This window comes from Rhinichthys klamathensis, unplaced genomic scaffold, assembly GCF_029890125.1.
Source record: "Rhinichthys klamathensis goyatoka isolate OS25496 unplaced genomic scaffold, OSU_Roscu_1.1 h1tg000011l_1, whole genome shotgun sequence".
Lineage (NCBI taxonomy): Eukaryota > Metazoa > Chordata > Actinopteri > Cypriniformes > Leuciscidae > Rhinichthys > Rhinichthys klamathensis.
In genome coordinates this window covers 912760-933769 of record NW_026606564.1, presented here as the reverse complement: position 1 = coordinate 933769, position 21010 = coordinate 912760, and the positions used below count along the sequence as shown (strand labels likewise).

The 21010-nt window shown below is 38.8% G+C and overlaps 3 protein-coding genes across 4 annotated transcripts; 1 reads left to right on the top strand and 2 right to left on the bottom strand.

Moving 5' to 3' along the window:
- Positions 1–1348: 1348 nt before the first annotated feature.
- ahsg2 (alpha-2-HS-glycoprotein 2) lies at positions 1349–4303 on the top strand. The gene is given in 8 exon segments (XM_056263201.1): positions 1349–1495; positions 1498–1737; positions 1926–2036; positions 2114–2198; positions 2302–2453; positions 2538–2642; positions 3065–3133; positions 3639–4303. Coding segments are annotated over 8 exon segments (1281 nt in total). The 5' UTR covers positions 1349–1363; the 3' UTR covers positions 4026–4303.
- An 890-nt stretch (positions 4304–5193) lies between these two features.
- LOC130101041 (uncharacterized) lies at positions 5194–6565 on the bottom strand. The gene is made up of 2 exons (XM_056266594.1): positions 5343–6565; positions 5194–5230 (listed from the first exon to the last, which is right to left on the bottom strand). The coding sequence occupies exons 1-2, from the start codon at positions 6523–6525 to the stop codon at positions 5223–5225; spliced, it is 1191 nt and encodes a 396-aa protein (XP_056122569.1). The 5' UTR covers positions 6526–6565; the 3' UTR covers positions 5194–5222.
- A 5318-nt stretch (positions 6566–11883) lies between these two features.
- On the bottom strand, positions 11884–18691 carry pfn2a (profilin 2a). Of its 2 annotated transcripts, none has more exons than XM_056263183.1 (3): positions 18357–18680; positions 17085–17277; positions 11884–13856 (listed from the first exon to the last, which is right to left on the bottom strand). In XM_056263183.1, exons 1-3 carry the CDS (start codon positions 18483–18485, stop codon positions 13759–13761), a joined length of 420 nt encoding a protein of 139 aa, XP_056119158.1. In that variant the 5' UTR covers positions 18486–18680; the 3' UTR covers positions 11884–13758. The 2 variants fall into 2 exon arrangements, with proteins under 2 accessions (XP_056119158.1, XP_056119166.1); XM_056263191.1 differs by lacking the exon at positions 11884–13856 and adding an exon at positions 13872–14182 and having other exon boundaries at positions 18357–18691.
- Between the last annotated feature and the right edge of the window lie 2319 nt (positions 18692–21010).

Here is a 21010-nt window from a genome sequence, read left to right as displayed (position 1 = left end):
ATTTAACCACAGGTCGAGAGCTGTCGTTCCAACCACACAACTTTGCGATGCTGTTTGCGAATATTCGTTGGAACAATGATTTCGGGAAACATCGATTCGTTGAACTATGCTGATAACGACCGAACTTACGAACATAGTTGGCTAACGATGCTTTTGGGTAAGGCACCCCAGAGCGTTACTGGCAGACTGTGAAGAGAGGTGCTGCAACAATGTCAAATATGTGGAAATTAAGGCATTTTTTTTCAATCAATCATGAAATCGAATTTTAGTAGACCCCAAAAACAAAATCATTTCAAAATGGTCATAATAGCTCCCCTTTCAATATTATTATAGGTCATTATGAGTCAGTTTTTTTAATCAAATGTAGTTTAAGATCCAATCAATGAGAAAAACGATATATGATTTTTAATCCCATCATTAAATGATTTTTTTATCAACTGGTGTTCTGATTTATGAATTTATTTTGATGTTTAATGTTATTTTTTGAAGTAAATATGCAATTCTAGCCTTTTATATATCAATGATTAAATGACTTTATTAGCTTTCCATTATTTTACCCCATATAGCCGATTTAGTTTTGAAATTTAACAAACTAATCACAAAAATAAGAGCATTCAATAGTTGTTTCTATGCAGCAGCTGTGTATATTATAGTTTTGGTTTTGCTTATGAATCCAAGATTGACAACAGGTTTCAAACTTAAATTTAGAATATTTAAATGTCTGTGTTGATTGTTGAATGGCTGTTATTTTTTATTTTTATTTTTTTTAGACCAGAATATCACAGAGATTAACAGAGACTGGTAATGGTTTGAAGATCTTTCTTAAAAGGAAATGAAGGGCCAACATTGGCCATTAAATATCATATTAGTAAATCTTCTACTCACTCTGGATCAAAGTGTTTGCAAGCATCCCTCATATTGCTGACCACTGGTAGTTGAATTGGATTTCCGCAATACTCAGGCAAATAGAGGCTCTTCAGAAAAACAAGTTTACATTAAGTTATGTTTGCTTTTCATTGCTGGGTGTTCGATAAGCACCAGAAACAGCAAAAACACACTTGGAGGCTTTTTTTTTAAATGCTTGAAATCTGACATTTAAACTTTTGCAAAAAAGTGAGTCAAACATAAGGCTTTAGCTTTTCTGATTATATTTTTTATGTGGTGCGAATTCATTCCAAAAAACCCAAACTGAAGAATGACTGGATGCAAAGCTGACTGGACTGACTTCAGTCCGGTTCCATACATGTGAGTTTTATCACCAAGGACATGGTCAAAGTTTAAAAGCACCCCTGCTTCCCCAAACCAACCTTTAATTTAAACACCCACTCAAATTGCACAGTTATGTTTATATTGGCACTCAAAGATGGTTCATTGGTGTCATTTACGTAACAGAAGTCAGAATGTCGTCAAGACTAAAGTACAGCGTATATATGTATATATATATACACACACGCAACAAACCAAGCTCTGCAACCTTCTATCCGCATATTGTCTTTGCTTCGGGAGTTCAGGTTATTACTGTTCAGCATGCAACTCTGGGTTACAGTGGCTGTTTTTGGGCTCCTGGTAATGGGCTCATGGGCACAGGGGGTGATGCCCACTTTCAGCTTGCCTCCCTGTGATTCCCCGGAGGCTGAAGCAGCGGCTCTGGTGGCACAGGATTTTCTCAACGCTCAGCACACCCACGGTTACAAATATGCCCTGAATCGCATTGAGAAAATCAAGATCCTCTCCAAGGTAAGACAATGGATGCTCATGATCCACTGAGCTTTTTTAAGAATATGAGACCTGTGCAGTTACATGATATTTTCGGAAATGTTTAATATAAGTGTTCATTTGTTGCACACTTGGGATGTCAATATATCAATCCACACATTTTATTAGAGGTATAAATAGGGTTTTAAGATTTAAAAGTCTCTTTGTAGCCAGGTCAGGCAGACACGTATCTTCTGGAGTTGGACTTGCTGGAAACTACATGTCACGTCTTGGATCCAACACCAGTGAGCCTGTGTCCAGTCAGACAAAAGCATACTACGGTGAGATCTGTTCAGTTAACTTTATTGAAAATATGTCGTATATTGCATTTATCTAACAGGATCTGGTCCTTGTCTAGGCTGTTGAAGCAGATTGTGATTTTGCCCTGACAAATACAACTCAAGGTCTGTCTGTTGTGGCATTCAAGTGTAAAACCGAAACAGGTAAGAGGACACACACACACAAAAAAAATTATTAAAACAAATGCACTTTTTGTCATCTGATCTGGAAAGGAGACCCTTTGTTTTTTGTCGTTGTTGTATCTAGAATCAGAGGATGAATGCCTAGGCTGCCCTAGCCTCGTTCCATTTAATGACACAGATGGCCTCCAACTCATTGAAAAGTCTTTAGATAGTTTCAATAAAAACAATACACTAAACAAGTTTGCACTCCTTGAAATTGGACGAATGGCATCCCAGGTAATGTAAATGGAATATTAGAAATTATTATTAGAAAATAAAGCTCCCTATAGATAATATGGTACTGTTTTCTACTTTTTTCAGATTGTCAGCGGTGGACCCAAATACTTTGCAGAATATGCCATTATTGGGACTAACTGCACGAGTTATGATGATGATATATGCATCCCTCAGAATCACACTGTTGCTGTAAGAATATTTAAATATCTTGAGAGAGAGAGAGAGAGTTTGGCTAGTGTTCCGCTGGCAGGTGTAAATGTTTGTATTAAAAGTCAACATGAAGCCAGAAATGACCCTATTAACCTAAACACCTTCCTGATCTATTGTGCATAAGACATTAGTGCTCCACCTTTGAAGCGACTTTACTTTTCAGATGATTTCACCAAGCCCTCTTTTCAAACCCCACTCCGTCCAACTGCCTGGCTCTATTCTTCATGCCCTCTTTTCATGATCCAGTCAAATCCCACAGATAAAAGTCTCGTCCTACATTTCTTTCTTGTTGAATATCCTGTTTTGCTCAGAAATCACATCAGATTACAGAAGCAAAATGGGTTGAACAGTCTTTCATGTTGACTTCAAAGTGTCTAATCCATATTTGTGGCTATTTTTAGATTCATGGCCTCTGTCGAGCTGAAGGTTCTGCCAATCTGAATGCTGTTGACTGCAAAATCTTCAGCCCAGTAAATACCTCTTTGCTATTTTACACTTGTCAATTTAATGGCTGCCTTTAATCTAATGTTATTTTTGTATAATTTATACTTTTTAATAACGTGTATATATATATATATATATATATTCTATCATTTTAGTTAAAGTTTTAGTGAAGCATTTTTCTTGTAGACATGACAAATGATTAGGACAAGTTAAATGAATGCAAAGATGTTAAAATATAATCTTAAAAAAAAAACAATTGCATTGCAAAGCTGCCTTGGTTTGGTCAATTATATCATATGTTACAAACAAACAAAAAATGAACCATATAGGTGAAGTGTGAAATTTATGTTCCATGTGTAACACCAAAACATAAAATTGGTTTCACTCACTCCCCTCAAAGTCAGTATGCTTGGTCAATGTTGCTATATGCAAGCACCAGTAGTGGCACACTGTACATCTAACTTTAAACTCAGAGTAAACTAAAGCAGAGATTAGAGGAATTTAAATAGACCTTTTTTTTTTTCATGACAGACCCAAACTGTTGACCCCACGAGCAATGCCACAGTACGAATCCAACAACTTTTGCATGCACACACCTTTGGACCCCACCATCACCCCACCATCCATGACCTCAGACATCACAAGCTGACAGCACTTCATGACCCTGCGGAAAGCGGCCTGCTCTCTGTAGAATCTGATGAATCAGCTGAGGTAGCTAAGGTAGCGGTGGTTGTGCCGCCAAAGGAGGCTCCGGTTGTAAAGAGGGAGGTTTCTGCACCAGAAGGGCCAGCAGTAGATGCAACAGTAGTGCCAGAAGGGCCAGCAGTAGATGCAACAGTAATAGCAAAAAAACCACTCATTCTTTTAGATCCAATCCTCCTCGCTCCGATCTGTCCAGGAAAAAAGAAACATTTCTGACTTGTTCCCATTTCATGAACCATCCCATATACAGTAGTCGTCATTTGAAGTTGATCAAATCCTTTCATTAAAGTTATATATGCATTTTGAACAATACCCGTTCTTGTCTTAGGATAACTTTGATCAACTTTTTTGATCCACTTCAAATGTTGATACTGTAGATAAGATTAAGTCACACTTGGTTTGGTCTCCAGACTTATCCTTTTAAGTTCTGAGATTGCCACCAAACTTATAACTGCAATCAGTCAGGAGTAAATGTTTTATAACAAAACCGGTACGTACATGTATAAACAAAACTAGCCTTCTTGTTAAGAAAACGATTCAAGGATATTCCTGTTATTCTGTGGTGCTGTAATAAAATGTTCACCTTGACAAGATGTCATTAAATATCAATGACAATGACATAAGTGGGACAGAGATTCTCTAACGTTGGTTATAAATGCTGCATTTCCAAAGGGAATATGTGCTTCACATTTTTGATAAACATTCTTATCTTGAGTTTGTATGGTTTTAAAGGTTTCTCATTGATTGGGAGTTAACATTACCAGTCATTTTACAATGAAAACAGCAAACAAACAAACACTGTAGGGCAAGTGGAGGTATGTACATGTAAATGATTTTTTCAATAACTTGCTCACCTGAGAAAATCAAGTTGACTTTTGCATTTCTGGTAATGGTGGCATGGACACAGGATATAAAGCCATAGGTACCCCAAAAGTGCCACCATCCTGCAGAGTTTAGCTCCAAAGCACAAATCCTGAAGACCTTGATTAGCTGGCTCTGCTATGTTTTATTAGGGCTAGAGCTAAACTCTGCTGGAAGGGGATTCTGCACTAACTGGATTGGACAGCCCACCCACCCAACAAACACTTGTTCCAAGTGAGTGATGCTAAATTAACTGCAGTCTGTATACTGTTGTGACATCCTGCATTTAAATCAAATCAACATGAGGATGAAAAACTCAACTTATTTGTAAGAACCATCGGAATATAAACTTGTGTAAAAGACAAACTAGATTACCCTAATCAATAAAGACTCCAAATGAACTCCATACAAAGTGTACATTTAACTAAACAGGCAATGCAGGCCAGACATTCTTTAAAAGAAAACCAATAACAGTTTTGTCACTTAAACAGTTTTATTAGTTAGCGTTGTTTCCAGTTCTCCGAATTCCTTGGTCTACTGTGGATGAACGCCTCATAACCCTTAAAACATAATGTGTAAAAAAATAGTGTTTGTATGTGTATATATATGCATACACACACCTTTAACAGTAGTTATGCTGTACCATTTTGTACACAGAACTGATTCACTTACCATCTAAGTGATAGCTGGAGAGTAATGCATCCTGGTTAGATTGAACAGCAGGAACCCAATATGTGCCCCTAAAAACAGGACCCACAGATTTTCCACTTTGAGAGTTATACTGCTGAGGGTTCATTAATGGAAGGTTACCACCACTAGTTTGCTCTGGTTGAGGTGCCGTGGTTGAGGGCTCAAATGATTTGTGATTATTGGATGGCTGAGGTAATGACATCTGGTGGAATGAGTCTTTTGCGGGAGAGTCAGATATTGGGACCTTAGCATTTGAATAAGTAGCTTGATACCAGTGATCCATATGCACATTTTTGCCATGAGCTGTAGGTTTTGAAGAAATGTCAGATTGGACCATTTTCTCAAAAAAGGGAGCATTATTTGGAGCAACTAACTTTGGTTGCGTGTGATGTCCCCATGGGGGAACATACCGTTCCCTCTCAGCCTGGTAAACTGCAGGTTTTGGGCTTTGGTTTGAATAGACAAGAGGCTCAGCAACTGGTCCATTTTGTAAGCGTCCAGAAGGCAGCTTAGAAGGTCCCAAAGGGTGTAGAACAGGAGCAACATTTGCAGGTTTCACTGTAGGCCATGTAAAACCAGTATGTGACTCCAACTTCCTAAAAATGGAGGGACTCATAATAGGTCCTGTCAAAAGCTTTGAAGTATGAGGGACATGGATACCCTTAACGGTGGGATTCTCTGCCAAATATTGCATTGCTGTAATATCTGAAGCTGGTGGTACAATTGCACCTTGTGAAGAAAGCAGGCCATAATTATAACCCATGCCATGAACAAGAGGAAATGGGGTTGAACCTGCAGATATAACGGGAGATGACAGCACTTGGCCTGTAACTTTAGTCAGACTAGAAATGTCAAAACTAGACAGAGGACGATCAAAATAGAGATGGTTGTGGTAGGATATTGAAGGTGGGCCAGAGCAGAAAGTTGGACAGAGAAAAGAAAGTACATGTGACAAACAAATTGGAGTCAGGCAAGCATTTATGGGGGCAGGGGTGTAAACAACTTCAGGAGATTTGGGGAGTGAAGGAGTAGGATCGGGGCTTAGGGCAAATTCAAACTCTACACTCATAGGAGGACCCTTAACTGATGTGTTTGATCTGGAAACAACAGCCCCAGAGGTGGAAACTGTATTATTCTGGAGGACTTTTATAGGAACTGGAGGCATTACCGGATAACGTGGTGAGAAGGGTTTATCCCATTGATTGTGGAAGGGTTTATCCCATTGATTGTGGAAGGGTTTATCCCATTGATTGTGGAAGGGTTTATCCCATTGATTGTGGAAGGGTTTATCCCATTGATTGTGGAAGAGCTGTGGCCCTGCCTTTCTTGTAGGGGCAGGTGTAGGTGGTGCAGACTCTGGTTTTGGTGGAATGTGTGGTTTAGAGGGTCCTGGTTGGTTTTGGGAATAAGGCCAGTATGGGTCTTGTGGAAATCCAGGTTTTCCAGGATATAAAGGATACACCAAATTTCTGGGAGGAAACCCAAGTGCCCATTCCACAGGTGGGACAACGGGGATTGTAAACTTATCTTGAGGACTGCTTGTGGGTTTTAGTAGGGGAGCGAGAGGGGTTTTAGGAGCCTTGGTAGGAGGCAACAAAGGTTCTCTTGGATATGGCAAAGCTGTACTTGGACTGGGGACAGGGGTGAGACCCAAACTGGGCTTAGAGATCCAAGGGTACCAAGTTTGAGGAGGTCTTATGTAAACGTGTGGTTGTGGCTGCTGGGTGATAGCAGTTGGGAGACCCATAATTTTGGGACCTTGAGGAACAACCTCTGGTGACATGTTTGGAGGAAAATGTAGAAAAGGGTAACTAGGAGGAACAGGTTTAAAATTTGGCTGGGCCGGGATGTTATATGGAAGGGGAAGAGTAGCCAACTTCTGAACTGGTGAACTTGTGGAGGTCGTTAAACTTGGAGCCCTTACTGGCTGAGTGGTTTTAGTGGTGGTGGTAGTAGTAATGGTGGTGGGAGGGACTGTTGATGAAACTAGAGCCTGTTGCGTAAAAGTCAGTGTATAATTTTTAGGTGCAAGATCAGGCAGACTCATAGGAAGATTAATCGACAATGCTGGACAGGACAGATTAAACTCGCTGTCTGCTGCCATGCTAAGAGTGAACATCCCATCCTGTAAAAGGCAGCAGATTAGTTTATTCAAGATGAGAAACTGGCTGAAATTAGGCAAATGTAAAATACTGTATATTGCATACCTTTGGCTCAGTGCATGGCATGTACGGAGCATGGATGACCACACTTTCTGCATGTGACCCCAAGCTGTATCCACATCTAGTTGACGCTTTCATTAGAGGCTCCCACGCACTCATTACTAAGTTTAAACATAATTAACTAAATTTAGACCTGTAACACTCACATCAACCTATGCAAACAAACATGGACCTGTTTGTTACCTTTGATCTTCAGGTTCTCAGAGACTCCTTTATCCAGCCTCACAATCATGCCATTCGTGTAGCAGGAGACAGTTGGAGCTCTCTGTGCCGAGGTTGGTGAGGAACAAGACATTTTCACAGCCAATCCAAACCAAAGTAAGGGAAGAACAAAAGTGTCTCTCTGAAAAGACCAAGGAGTAAGGTCAGAAGGGATAACGCATGCTATAATTCTATTTACATTGAAATCTAAATGCAAACCTCGTGTGATACGTAACATCCATCATTTGGTATAATGAAAACAAAGTCTCTCCATGTTCTCAGAAATCTATGACCACATTCTGAGGGCAACTGTGACAATGGAAGTGGTGGATTGCTTCCTACAAAGGGATAAAAATACATTTTTGGGAAGCAAAAAACAAAAGTTTGAAGCCTTAAATGTCAATGGAGAGGCAAACCTCTATCAATAAGAAAGCTGGATCCAAAAGGAGCCTCTCGTCCATGAACGATCAGTTTCATCAAATCTCCAACACAATCTACTTGGGGTTTCATATCAAGTAGCCTTTCTACTGTTGGAGTATACGGGGTGTTCAGACCATAAACCTGTCCCCAAAGAGGTTGCAACTTCATCCCGCCTTTTGACAGAAGACACAAACAGGGTAAACTGGAAGACAAGTCCAACTTTAACACCATGCAAACAAAAATAAATGCTTTTGCATGGAGGTGCAATAAATAACCCATTCAGACCCTGCAACCATTGGAATGGACATCACATGGTTTTTGCCTTATAGCCTAAGATTTTAATGTTTTTTTTTTTAATATGATACTGCCTGGTCACTGATTGGTCGCTGATCAACCAATCACAACAAAAGTATGACCCATAACTTAATCCGATTGAAATTCAGGCATCACATAAGACATGCATGGCTAACCACCTAGACAGGAGGTAGAGGAGCTCCTTTACCTTCTTAGATTTATAATAATCTTAAAGGGTTAGTTCACCCAAAAATGAAAATTATGTCATTAATGACTCACCCTCATGTCATCCCAAGCCCGTAGGTCTCCGTTCATCTTCGGAACACAGTTTAAGATATTTTAGATTTAGTCCGAGAGTTTTCTGTCCCTCGATTGAGAATGTATACACTGTATACTGTCCTTGTCCAGAAAGGTTAGAAAAACATCAAAGTAGTCCATGTGACATCAGTGGGTTAGTTAGAATGTTTTGAAGCATCGAAAATACATTTTGGTCCAAAAATAACAAAAACTACGACTTTATTCAGCATTGTATTGTCTTCCGGTTCTGTTGCCAAGCCGCGTTCAGTGATGCTGATGATGTAAGACGCTGCTGACGTGTAATCTGGTGCGCCCGAGCTTCGTTTACAGTCTGAGGGAGATGCACGCTGTAAACAAAACAATCTTCGCAAACATGTCTAAGGATTTCGACACAGAGGAAGACTTGCATTTTTTTGCCCAGCCATATATATTTGAACCCCAATACACGGACACACCAGATACACGTCAGCAGCGTCTTACGTCATCAACGTCACTGAACGCGGATTGACAACAGAACCGGAAGACCATACAATGCTGAATAAAGTCGTAGTTTTTGTTATTTTTGGACCAAAATGTATTTTCGAAGCTTCAAAACATTCTAACTGATGTCACATGGACTACTTTGATGATGTCATTATTCCCTTCCTGGACACATACATTTTCAATGGAGGGACAGAAAGCTCTCAGACTAAATCTAAAATATCTTAAACTGTGTTCTGAAGATGAACGGAGGTCTTACGGGCTTGGGACGACATGAGGGTGAGTCATTAATGACATAATTTTCATTTTTGGGTGAACTAACCCTTTAAAAGTATCAAGTGATATTCAAAGTAATTTGAAGATCTTTCAGAGCTGTGGAACATTAACATCTATAGCAATGGACATTATGTTAATAAAATTACTGACATTATTAATATGCTTTTATGTCTTCAATGTTGTGACCATTAAATACCATTCAGCTTTTCATTAGTTTTAGTGAAAAACCGCAAAAACGAATGTGAAATGAATGAATACACAGCAACACACGCACACACTCCAAACACATTGATGCTTTATGCACACAATCATTTATCAAAACCAGCAAACACACACAAACACTCACAGACATACACACAACAAGTATTTTAAGGTTAAAAGATTACTTTTTGCTTCAGTGGCCGGTTGCATAAACTGCTAGTTTTACAAGTTATTCCTAACTTTTTTTTTTTTCATTAAGATTATTCATAACTGCTTTAAGTCAGTTAAGTAAAAACGTAGATTGGTCTAATTTGAAACTAAAAAGTAAGACTGATTGCCCCTTGATTAATTGCAAGTTGGTCATACTAGTAGGCCTACAAAAAATAGTCTTAGCATAACTTGGGTGTTTATACAACTGGCCTCTGGGTGTCAATTGTCTAATAGGCCTAATAATCCCAATAAAATGAGTTTGCACAAATCTTGTTTTAAGACTCATTTGTACATTTTTTATTTTGTTTGTTTTGCTCAATGGGGAACATAAAACTGGATGACTAGTCATGGACTAAAATTCTTGTTAAATATTCACTAAACATGTATTCTGTATTTTTAGTGATTTAAATCCTCCTTACAAATGCATAAAAAAAAATCACGGGTACATCGTTTACCTGGATCATCTGACTGGTATGCATTCTCATCGGCTCGACCGAGATCCGAAGAAAAACGGTCACTACCATCACCATGAGACTTTGGAGCTTGGTCTTGCCAAACGAGAAGGCGCCCAACCGGTGCTCCAGAATTCGGCTTCTCGTCTTGTCGATCAAATGACTCCTTTGTCCGTGCATTCTTGTGAGAAGAGCCCAGTGAAAAAGGTTTCTTTTCCTCATTAAATACCACAAAACCACTAACTTTAATAAAGCTAAGCCAAATAAACAGAAAAAACTTCAGGATCGGTTTCCCTTTAGTCGCCATTCGACAAGACAATTTTGCACACACTCCGCGGGACACCACTGTAGTGTGTCGCAAAAACGCGTCTTTTTTCAAGCACCTGAAATATATAAGATCGTATGTCTACAATTAGTGCACGTCCAGCCAATCAGACACCTGTTAGGCACCCTAGACTAGAGAGAGAAATTAAGGGACGTGGATAAGTATCATATGTGAGGTAGGCAACGTCGGTCCAGGAGAGCCGATGTCCTGCAGAGTTGTGCTCCAACCCTAATCAAACACACCTGAACAAGCTAATCAATGTCTTCAGGATTGCTACAGGCAGGCGATTTTTTTCCAGGGTTGGAGCCAAACTCTGCAGGACTGACGTTGCCTACCCCTGGTCTAAGCTTAAGTAGAGTGAATCGTGTGTATGAGTAGGCACATCTTTACTAGTTATACTCTGCCAGTCCTAGATGGCATGTCAAATTATATGTATATGTAGTACATACTTGCAACTCTTCACATCAGACAAGCTAATTCTGGAAATAAAATTAAACCAAGGCCTTGTTCCACAGAGAGGGCTTTGATTAAGTCAGTATTAGTTCAATTAGGACATTTAAAGGGATAGTTCATCCAAAAATTAAAAATTACACATTATTCCAAACTTGTAGGCTATGAACTTCTTTCCTCTGCTGAACACAACTGATATTTTGAAGAATGTGGGCAACCAAACAGGCCCAATAACCCATTAAATAATGAAAGAATTTTTTGGGGGGGAGAACTATCCCTTTAAGTATATTTTATAAACCTGCCTTAGAAAAAACATTACTGGTGTTAATCTTGAGACAAAACAAGGGCATATTTTAAAATAGGTCAGTGCAAGTTGCTTTCAGTTAAAACATGCATTTTAGTCTGCAAAACCGGAGTTTGCGTACACTATGTTTGTGATTATAGCGACCTCTTCAGGCTTATCCATGTCAAATACAAACCAATGAGGCATAGTATATTTTTCCTTCAAGTGCTCACTTTAATTTCAACAGTTCACATATTGAATAGAAAATATCTTAAGAGAGAAAGGAAAAAAACTAATCAGGCAGCAAATCCATTTTCTGATACCTACCATGCTCTACACAGTCTTTGGTAGACTTCATTTTCAACATATTCATAAAAAGATGCTTGAAGACAAACACATGAACAAAATGAAATTTCTGGTTGGAATAGGTTTATTTGATCTGTCTGTAAACAAGGTGGTTAAATCATGGCATTTGTTTTTTCTTTCCTTTCACGCAAATTGAGTTGATCTGGTCAGATGTAAGAAGGGAGAGAATTGGACATAATTTGATGTTTTTTTTCTTCTTTTTTTCTGTACATTTTCCACAAGCCCTGGAGTTTGAATTTATGCCAAATATCCCAAAGGTGCCACTAAAGAATTGACTCCTCACAAGGCAGCAGTTAAAATCCATCTCACAGTAGCAACAGATCAGATCTACATTATGGCACAGGATACACAGCTTTATTTAACAAGTTTCCACAATACAACTGACTTCGACTAGTGGTCTTTTTCCAACTAATACCACCATATCCCAGAAAAGGTTAGTGTACACAGTTTACTTCAGTATATATATTTTTTGTCTATTTAATGAAGCATTTGTACCGTGCTATGACAGTTTGATACATCGCAATTAAGTAGTGTACAAGGCAATGACTTCCAAATGGTTTCATTCTTGAAAATAACAGATTAAAAGTCAAAAATGTTTAAGAATTTTGAAGTGACATGTTAACAATAAGACTGCCATTTCATCTATTCAAGACATTCATGAGAGAAATTCTCAGGTAGTTATCATACACTTGATTTTTAATTTAAACTGTTAAGCCAGTAATAGTGTTTAATAGAAATTAGCTTGGTGTTACATTGTGTACTTGGTGTTGAAAATTTAGTGTTATAAAGTCAGCAACAGATGAAGCTAGCAGTCATCCTTCACAACAACAGTTTGGAGCAATTCTGTTAATCCCTTCGGATGCAACACAAAATTGGTCCTATTGGAGAACCCAAAGTGAAATGGACAGAACCAGAGGTAAATTGGGATGGCAGCACTTTTTGTCTTAAAAAAAAGAAAACAAAAAAGGACAAACAAAAAAGAAAAAACATTTTACAGGAGCTGGCAAACAACAATTATAAGTGCCTGAGCTATTGTAGCGATGGAATGTCCATACAGAGTCCGGGATGCAAAGGCTCTTGGGGAACAATTTAACCCAAACCTTGTAAATGCTGATCTGCCACCACACTCAAAATATTCCAACATTAGACCAATGACTTACAAGACCACATCCAAATACAACAGCAAAAGCATTTGATATAAGGTTTTCAAACTAAAGAAGGTACAGCGGGGGCCAGGGTGTTGCGGTTCACAAGGGCAGGGGCAGAGGTGCTTACTAAATTAATTCAGGATCAAACCGATCAAATAAAGTAAGTGTTATGTGACTGGTTAACTTCATTCTCAAAGCTGAGACACGGTGGTGTAGTTAGTTATTGGAAAAAAGATGATATTGACCTAAAAGATATGCATGCACTTTCTTCATCCTGGACATGCTGTATACAAGGAAGACCATGAGAGCTCGGCAAGGACTCAAAGCACTCGAGAAGCATAATCTATCTTAAGCTGGTTCATTAGCAAGTGCCTAAGGAAAACATTGGACAATGTAGTGACTTCATTTACTTGTGAATTTACACAAATTCTGGGCAGTCCAATTCTTCAATTCTTCATTTTGCATCTATGGTATGTACAGTAGTGTTTGTGACTGAACCTTCATAAAACCAACATGCTTGATTTACTGTGGCACAAAAAAAAGATGTCAGAATTTGGAAAACTAAAGAACATGGAGCATTAAACAAAAGGAAAACTTCATAAAAAAATGGACAGAGATATTTAGAGACAACAATGCATCTACTAACTGTTTCTGGTAGTGTTGTCAAGTTGACAAAAGAGGGCAGGGGCAAGGATGAGGGTAGGGGTGGGTGGGTAGTGTGGTGCGGTGTATTTAAAGTGAGCTGCTGTGTGGATGGATGGGAAGGGGCTGCTTTAGTATCCAACTTTCCTCAGGTACTCAGCCATGCTAAATGCTTTCTTGTTGAGCGATCCTCCGTGGGTACCTTCCTTTCCCATGACTACAACCAACACTGGAGTACATAAGGAAAGAAAAAAAAGACGACAAATGAACAAAACTGAAAAAAAAAAAAAAAAGTCTTTCCCCCCGATGACACGGGGACATTAGGATATAATCACCATTCTTCCCTTGATTGCTATTAAATTTTTTCAAGACATTAACTGCTTGAAGGAGAAAGCTTAACAGCAAACTTCTTTCTTCTTTCTGTCCCTCAAGTGAAAACTAAACAAGCTTAATTACATTAGAACCCTGAATCCCTCAAGTATTTTGCCATTGAGTATGCCTTCTTATTCAATCCGCCTCCATGGACCCCTTCTTTGCCCATTACAAGAACCAAGACTGAAAGAGAAGAAATAGAGAAGGGGAAAGTTGAGAAGTGCAGTGGTTAAGGAAAAAAGGGAACAATTATGAAACAGAGGAGAAAGAGAATCACAATAGCAATCAGAAGTGTTTGCATGCACATGCGTTTCACCATTAAAAGCAACCAAGTACAGGAAAGTGATTCAGAGTATTTGATAAGAAGGTCTGAAGCCTGTTGCTTGAGCGGTGTAGTGACACATTTTAGCGTACAGGAAAGAGGAAATAGGAAGAGGAATTTGACGCTGCCACATTCCAAAGGACCTTCAAACCCCCACCCCCCAAATCCCTTTGAAATGGAGTTACCTTGCCAAGATATCTCTCAGAGACTTTCATGGGATCACATCTACACATTGTCTATTGAACATGCTAAACACACTGGGCTTAAAGGGATAGTTCACCCAAAATGTTTAATTCTGTCTTCATTTACTCACCCTAGTGTTGTTCCAAACCTGTATGAGTTTCTTTCTCCTGGTAAAAACAAAGGAAGATATTTTGAAGAATGTTGGTAACCAGACAGTTGATGGACCCCATTGACTTCCGTAGTATTTTTGATGATTCATGATGGGGTCCATCAACTGTTTGGTTACTGACATTCTTCAAAATATAATCTTGTGTCCAACAGAAGAAAAACTCACAGGTTTGAAACAACTTCAGGGAGAGTAAATGAATTTTAATATTTGGATGAACTATCCCTTTAATCCTAGCAACTAGGGCTGGGTTATTGACACAAATTTCACAATTCGATTCACAAGCTTGCAATTCGTTTCGATTCAATATTGATTATTTTGGATATCAGGTACAATACATGGCAAATTTTCTCAAGGAAAACAAATCTCTTAACTAATGCTGTAAACTATGGGAGTCAGTTGTAGCCTACTAGGCTTCATTAGCCTACAATAATATTGAAGGTAAAAATTAACTGATTTGTAGCTATACAAATTACATTATTTATTTTTATAATAATAAAGTTATATGAAATATAAACATTTAAAAAGGTGGCTGTCATAAAAACTTGCCAGATTTATTCAAACATGCATTAAATATCGAAGAACATTAAAAATTATAATGAATATGTAATATGGTGCATATATTTAGCAAATTGCTCCTCTTTAGAGTTAATTTGTCTAGCTGACTAACGAGTTTATGGTCACATATGGTTTTTCTGAGGTAAATGTGACATTACATGACATTGTTTACAAGTTGTTTTACTGACGTCTTTCCACGGTTGAAACACTGATTGAGCGATTCCATGTGACATGATACGGATTTCGTTGTACTCTATCTTTTAACACACTTTCAGACGTTCATTCATGTTTATTTCGCACTGTAACTGGTATTATTAAGGCAGAAGAGGAGATCATGTGCGCTCCGCGCTGCTGCTTCTCTAGAGCTGAGCTGAGCCAGAGCGATCTCACGCCACAGCGCCAAAACGGTGTTTATGTTTTTGAATTTCATAAGAAAATGGACGTAATTTGAAATTTGAGACTTTATTTAGTATCAATAGTAACAAAGCACGAAGATTATTGTGATTTATTGGATGGGATGCGCGCTATAATGTTCCATTCATTCATCAACTGAAAACAGGATGACTAATCGATTCTTGAGATTTAAGAATCGATATCGGTTCGTAAAAATGGGAATCGATTAATATCGAGAAATCGATATTTTTTACCCAGCCCTACTAGCAACCTAACTCAGGTTATGAATGATAGACCTTTACCTTTAGGATTGTGCAAAATAAGCAGCATCTATGATAGAGGGCTGCATTGGGATTGAGTCCTGCCGGGTCCCACGGGACCCAACGCAAATCTCGCGGGAGCGGGCGGTTTGAACTTTGCTGTGGGCGGGAATGGGCGGACAAATAAAACCCCTGCGGGATTGGGAGGTAGCCTAACGACATGATGGAGATGTCAATGATGTGGAAAAGAACCTTAAACAAGGTATTTACAGTACAAAACCTGAGCAAGGCAAGTCTGACATTTACTATTCATCTTCCTGATCAGTGCGTCAGAATACATGCAGGCCAGGGAAACGAAACCAACAACCCCATGAATCTCTTTAACAATAGCAATACAAATACGCGTTTTTTTTCCTGCGGGACGGGAGAAGACACAAAGTCAGTGCATCTCTATTATTGTGCGGGAATAAATTCTCAGAGTTTTGCGGGCGGGAGTGGACATACATATTGCGGGAGCGGGCGGGAGTGTAACACATACGTTGCGGGAGCGGGCGATAATGGTCAAAAATTCGGCGGGCGCGGGATGAAGAAAACAGTCCCGCGCAGGACTCTAATCTATGAGACTCAACTTGCACCCTGACGATTTATCTAACATGGGCAGAGATAACAGGGTGTGGACCGCATAACCAGATGATTGATAGCCCAGTACCGAATTCATTAAACATAAACAGTCAGTGACAAGGTGAAAGTAAATCTCAAACGCGGTTCAAGAAAACTGTTAGATCAAGAAAAGCTTGTGCATGCACAGCGCTGAAATCCAGCTCTCGAGTGTGTGTGTTTTTTTTTTTTTCAGAAAAGGAGAGGTAGGGGACAGAAGATTGCACTGGTTTGAAACTGTACCTTCCATGTCTGTTTTTCTAATATTCAAAAAGAGGACCACAAAGGCAGACTGTATGAGTGGGCACATCTTAGCATTAAGGGTCATTCATTTTAAAATTGCTATGGAAAACAATATTTATTGAAATAAATCTATATGAAAATTGTAAGGAATTAGATACAGCTTGTTTCACAGGGATAATCTACACTAATACTTTGAACAGACACAGAACCCTAATAAAAAGGCAATCATTAATAAAAGAGCTTGTCAGGGGTGATCCTAAAATATCTGTGGGCTAAATTAAACATTTGACATGTATAGTTTACCTTTGCCAGCTCTGCCTATGGAAACATTGTATGTCGGCTCTCCATTATGACTCTTTGTCCTGATGTCCATTGTCCAGTCCCCTTCCAGTGGAAGGCTGTCTCTGATCACCGAGCACTTCTTTTTCCCTAAAGTCAGCCCACTGGTGAAAAAGGCCTCTCGGTCTTTGCCAACAATGACATCGATTTCATCAGGCTGAAAAATTAAACGTGAAAAAAAGAAAGAAAGACATTTTAAAAAGTCTTCATTTAGTATTTAGTATCATGCATGTTTACACTGTCTCTGCTGTAAATCATTAAAATAGGGACTGTACTTCAAGGGAACCTTGTGGAAAACCTGATTGGATCATTTGATCTCCCAGCATAGCATGAGTGAAGCCAATCTGACCCACTCTTGGAGTTTAATTATAAACGTAGTTTACGTTGAACCACCTTTTTTTAATGACAATAGCATAATTCCAGTTCTAATACTAACAGTGAGATGCGGGGAAAAGTGAGTATTCACAGGCGACGGGACGCCATCTTTGTGTTCCTGTAGGGAAAAAACTTGGAAGCACAGGCGCCACTGTCTGAACTTCCTCCTCTCATGGCCTAAGAAGACTGCAGCTTATCTCAAGACTGATCAGACAGTCCGATCCCTGGATGAATCCGGGGCTTATTAACGATCTAGCGAGGGGATCTCTGCACATAAAGGGCCTAAAAAATACAATGCACAACGCGTGTATATGGTAGAAATCGATAATGCTGAATAATGCAAAAGGAAATGTGTGATTTAATCAGAGCCTGACCCGTTCACTTCCAATAACACTCTTCAAAAATGCAAAGGAAGCTTGCTAGATGGGTTCGGCTGTACAGCGGTTGCACTTTAACTAGGTTCTTTAGATAAGCATAAAGTGGTTCATTGTGATATGAGTAATGAAGACTAGAGGCCGTTGCCACAGCCCTGTGCTTTCATCTGGGCCTCGACCCATTCAGTGGAAACACATCAATTTCCTCCCGCTCTTTCAATTTTAAGAGAAAAAAAATCGAGGTTGAAGTTTACCGTTGCCGTTTTGCTAAAGATAAACACGATAACAACAGCTCGTTTTATTGTAAAATATGCTTGAAATGGTTAGCTCGCGCGCACGAGACCGGCTCCCCATGCACGCGTGCTAAAGCTGACTAGCTTGCTAACACCCGAATCCGTCCGCTCGCCCTAACACACAAATTACACTTCAAATTAAATCAAAACGGAGTGTTAACCTCACAACGGGTGCTAATCTAGCAAAAACTTACCGTTATACCGCTAAAAGTACCCCCCTCTGACGATGCCCAAACATATTTGGCGTCCGTGTAGCCAACAATGGCGGCATCCTGGCAGCTGCCATCGGCCATCAGGTTATCCACGTAGCTTTGCCAAGACATTTTTCTGTGATTTGAAAGGATATATAGGACGTACTACACCCACTGGAGTGGATTTAACGCTACACGTGCTGAAGGACTAGCGAGGGTTGAGCGGATGGAGGGTTTTGGCGTCTCCTGTGCTGTCCGGCTCGTTGGCTTGTATGAAATCTCAGCTCGGGCAGGGAAGAAAGCCGACGGACTGAGACAGCGCCTGGGTGTAGTCCCGTGCTATATCCCTCCGCGCAGACGACTTACCACCGCCACTGCGACGCTGCACGAAAATAGACCCCCTCTGATGTGGTCGCATCATCTCAATATGACCATCACGATGTAATTAGTTTCACAACGCTAGGAAATGACAAAAAATGTCTAAATTGATTATTTCCCACCCCCTTTATGGCTCATGAATTATTTACCATATCTGTCCACCACATGAAGTTTTCTGATATAACGTCTCAATTATTAAAGGGATAGTTCACTCAAAAATAAAACTTTTGTCATCGTTTAGGCTATTCGCCCTATTTTTGTTCTAAACCTGTATGACTTTAATTTCTGTGTGGAACACAAATGAAATATTTTGAATAATGATGGTAACATCAGTTTTGCTGATGTTTTCAGCAGTCATCAGTTTTAGCCTCCAATGACTTCTAATTCTGGTTAACTAAAACTAAAACCATAAAAACATTTCTGTTATACAATAGTATATCTAGGCCTATATAAAAAAAACTTAAACTTATTTTTTTATCTAGTTGCCAATTCAACATTTCTTACTTTCCTTTAGTTAAAATTGAAAATAAAATGGCAAAAATACATAACTAAAACTTTGAATTAAAATATAGAATTATTTCACAATATTAATAAAAAGCATAATGATATCTCAATGATACTAAAATATCATGAGGGAAAAATACACTAAATTCCACTGAATTTCCACAGATGAAAGACATACAGGATTGAGGGTGAAAGATTTTCATTTTTGGGTGAATTATCACAAGTTATATGAAGTAATTGTCACTTTGAAAAAGGGATTTTGTTTCATTACCCCTATATAGGAGTAAACATCGATTTAGTTTCACCTTTGCATATTTATTTTTATGGCAAATGTTAAATATCATGTCAATTAATATTTACTCAGAATGTAAACAGCAAGCTATCATTTAACAGATATTTAGCTATATAGAAGCTTTTTTTTGCTTTAATCATTTTTAAATCTACAATTAACTAAACTGTGTTATATGGCGGGTACAAATAGTGCTCATGTTACACCCCACACCACCACAACAGTGAGGTATAATAGGTGGGGTGAGTTGTTGTAACACCAGGGCCTTTGTCAAAAAACAGCGATGAAGGGGACCGGAACGCAGTTTCCTTCAGTGAAGGCAATAAATACAGAAGACACAGAAACCAGTGGCTCCCCTGTGTAACACTAGGAAACATATGTTTTGTACATTCATTTATGTTGTTATTAAATGTAGGCTACTTATTTCGTTAATCACATTACATTGTTTTGAACTGCAGCCCATTTCATTGTAACCATTTTGAAAGAAAAAAGGAAGCCTTTTATTTTTAAATGGCAAACTTCCTAAACAATGAACTAATATGGGATAATGCTTTAAAGAACAGCAGATAGTCACATTTACAACCGTGTCAAACATCAGCCAGCCCAATTTTGTAACATTTTTGTTGGTCCAGGGTGGAGAAAGTATCTAAAACCTTGACCATTAGGTCAGCCATGATATTTCTACATTTTTATATATCGTTTTTGTGAGATACATCAAGACTCTGCTGATTCAGATGTATAGTGGCGGCAATATGTTTGCAAACTAAATTAAATGTAAATCCCAAAATAATTTGGTTTGCCCAGTCCATTGACTTCTACAGTCACGTCAGCAGCTGGGTTACATCCATTGTCATTAATGTCAGGACAGATCATGTGGCAAACAATGACACAAGACACACAACAAAACCATGACATTTACAGGCCAGTCATTGGGGAGGCACACCCATACGGTTATGTTATCTCAACTGATTTTATTTGACAAAGCCAAGAAATATTATTCTAATCACCTGTCACTCCCCTAAATCCAACAGACAGCTTTAGATAAAACATAGTAAAATATAAAAAGTGTGTTGCATTATTTGGATTAGTTGCTCCAGCAACTAGCTTTAGTTGCTTAAGCATAAGACTAAAAAAGTGGTTGAAGAGAATAGGCATATACATAAAAAAGACCAAATTGATTTTACTATAGTCTTTGTGGAACACAATTTCCAAAACGTTTTACTAGAGAACTGAATATGAAATAAATCTGTGAAAAATCCACCAGAGGGGTGTCTCCTCCTCACTGCCGAACTAAAGCACTTCCGGCTTTTCCTCAAAGTAGGTTAATGGTCGTGTGAATTTACTGTGTGTTATTTCTATATTGCACTTGGCATGTATAAAACGCAATTATTATATATTTTGATAATTTGAACCGAAAAGACAGATAAAACACCGCCAATATTCCAGGATTCCAGAAGGTTCAAGCTAATCAGAAGTGTGTGTGTGT

Coding starts and splice junctions, on each gene's coding strand:
- pfn2a (XM_056263191.1), bottom strand. CDS start 18,485: ATGTCTTGGCAAAGCTACGTGGATAACCTGATGGCCGATGGCAGCTGC. Junction 17,278..18,356: donor GTACTTTTAGCGGTATAACG/GTAAGTTTTTGC, acceptor TTAATTTTTCAG/CCTGATGAAATCGATGTCAT. Junction 14,183..17,084: donor CATAGGCAGAGCTGGCAAAG/GTAAACTATACA, acceptor CTTCTCTTTCAG/TCTTGGTTCTTGTAATGGGC.
- LOC130101041 (XM_056266594.1), bottom strand. CDS start 6,525: ATGCCTCCAGTTCCTATAAAAGTCCTCCAGAATAATACAGTTTCCACC.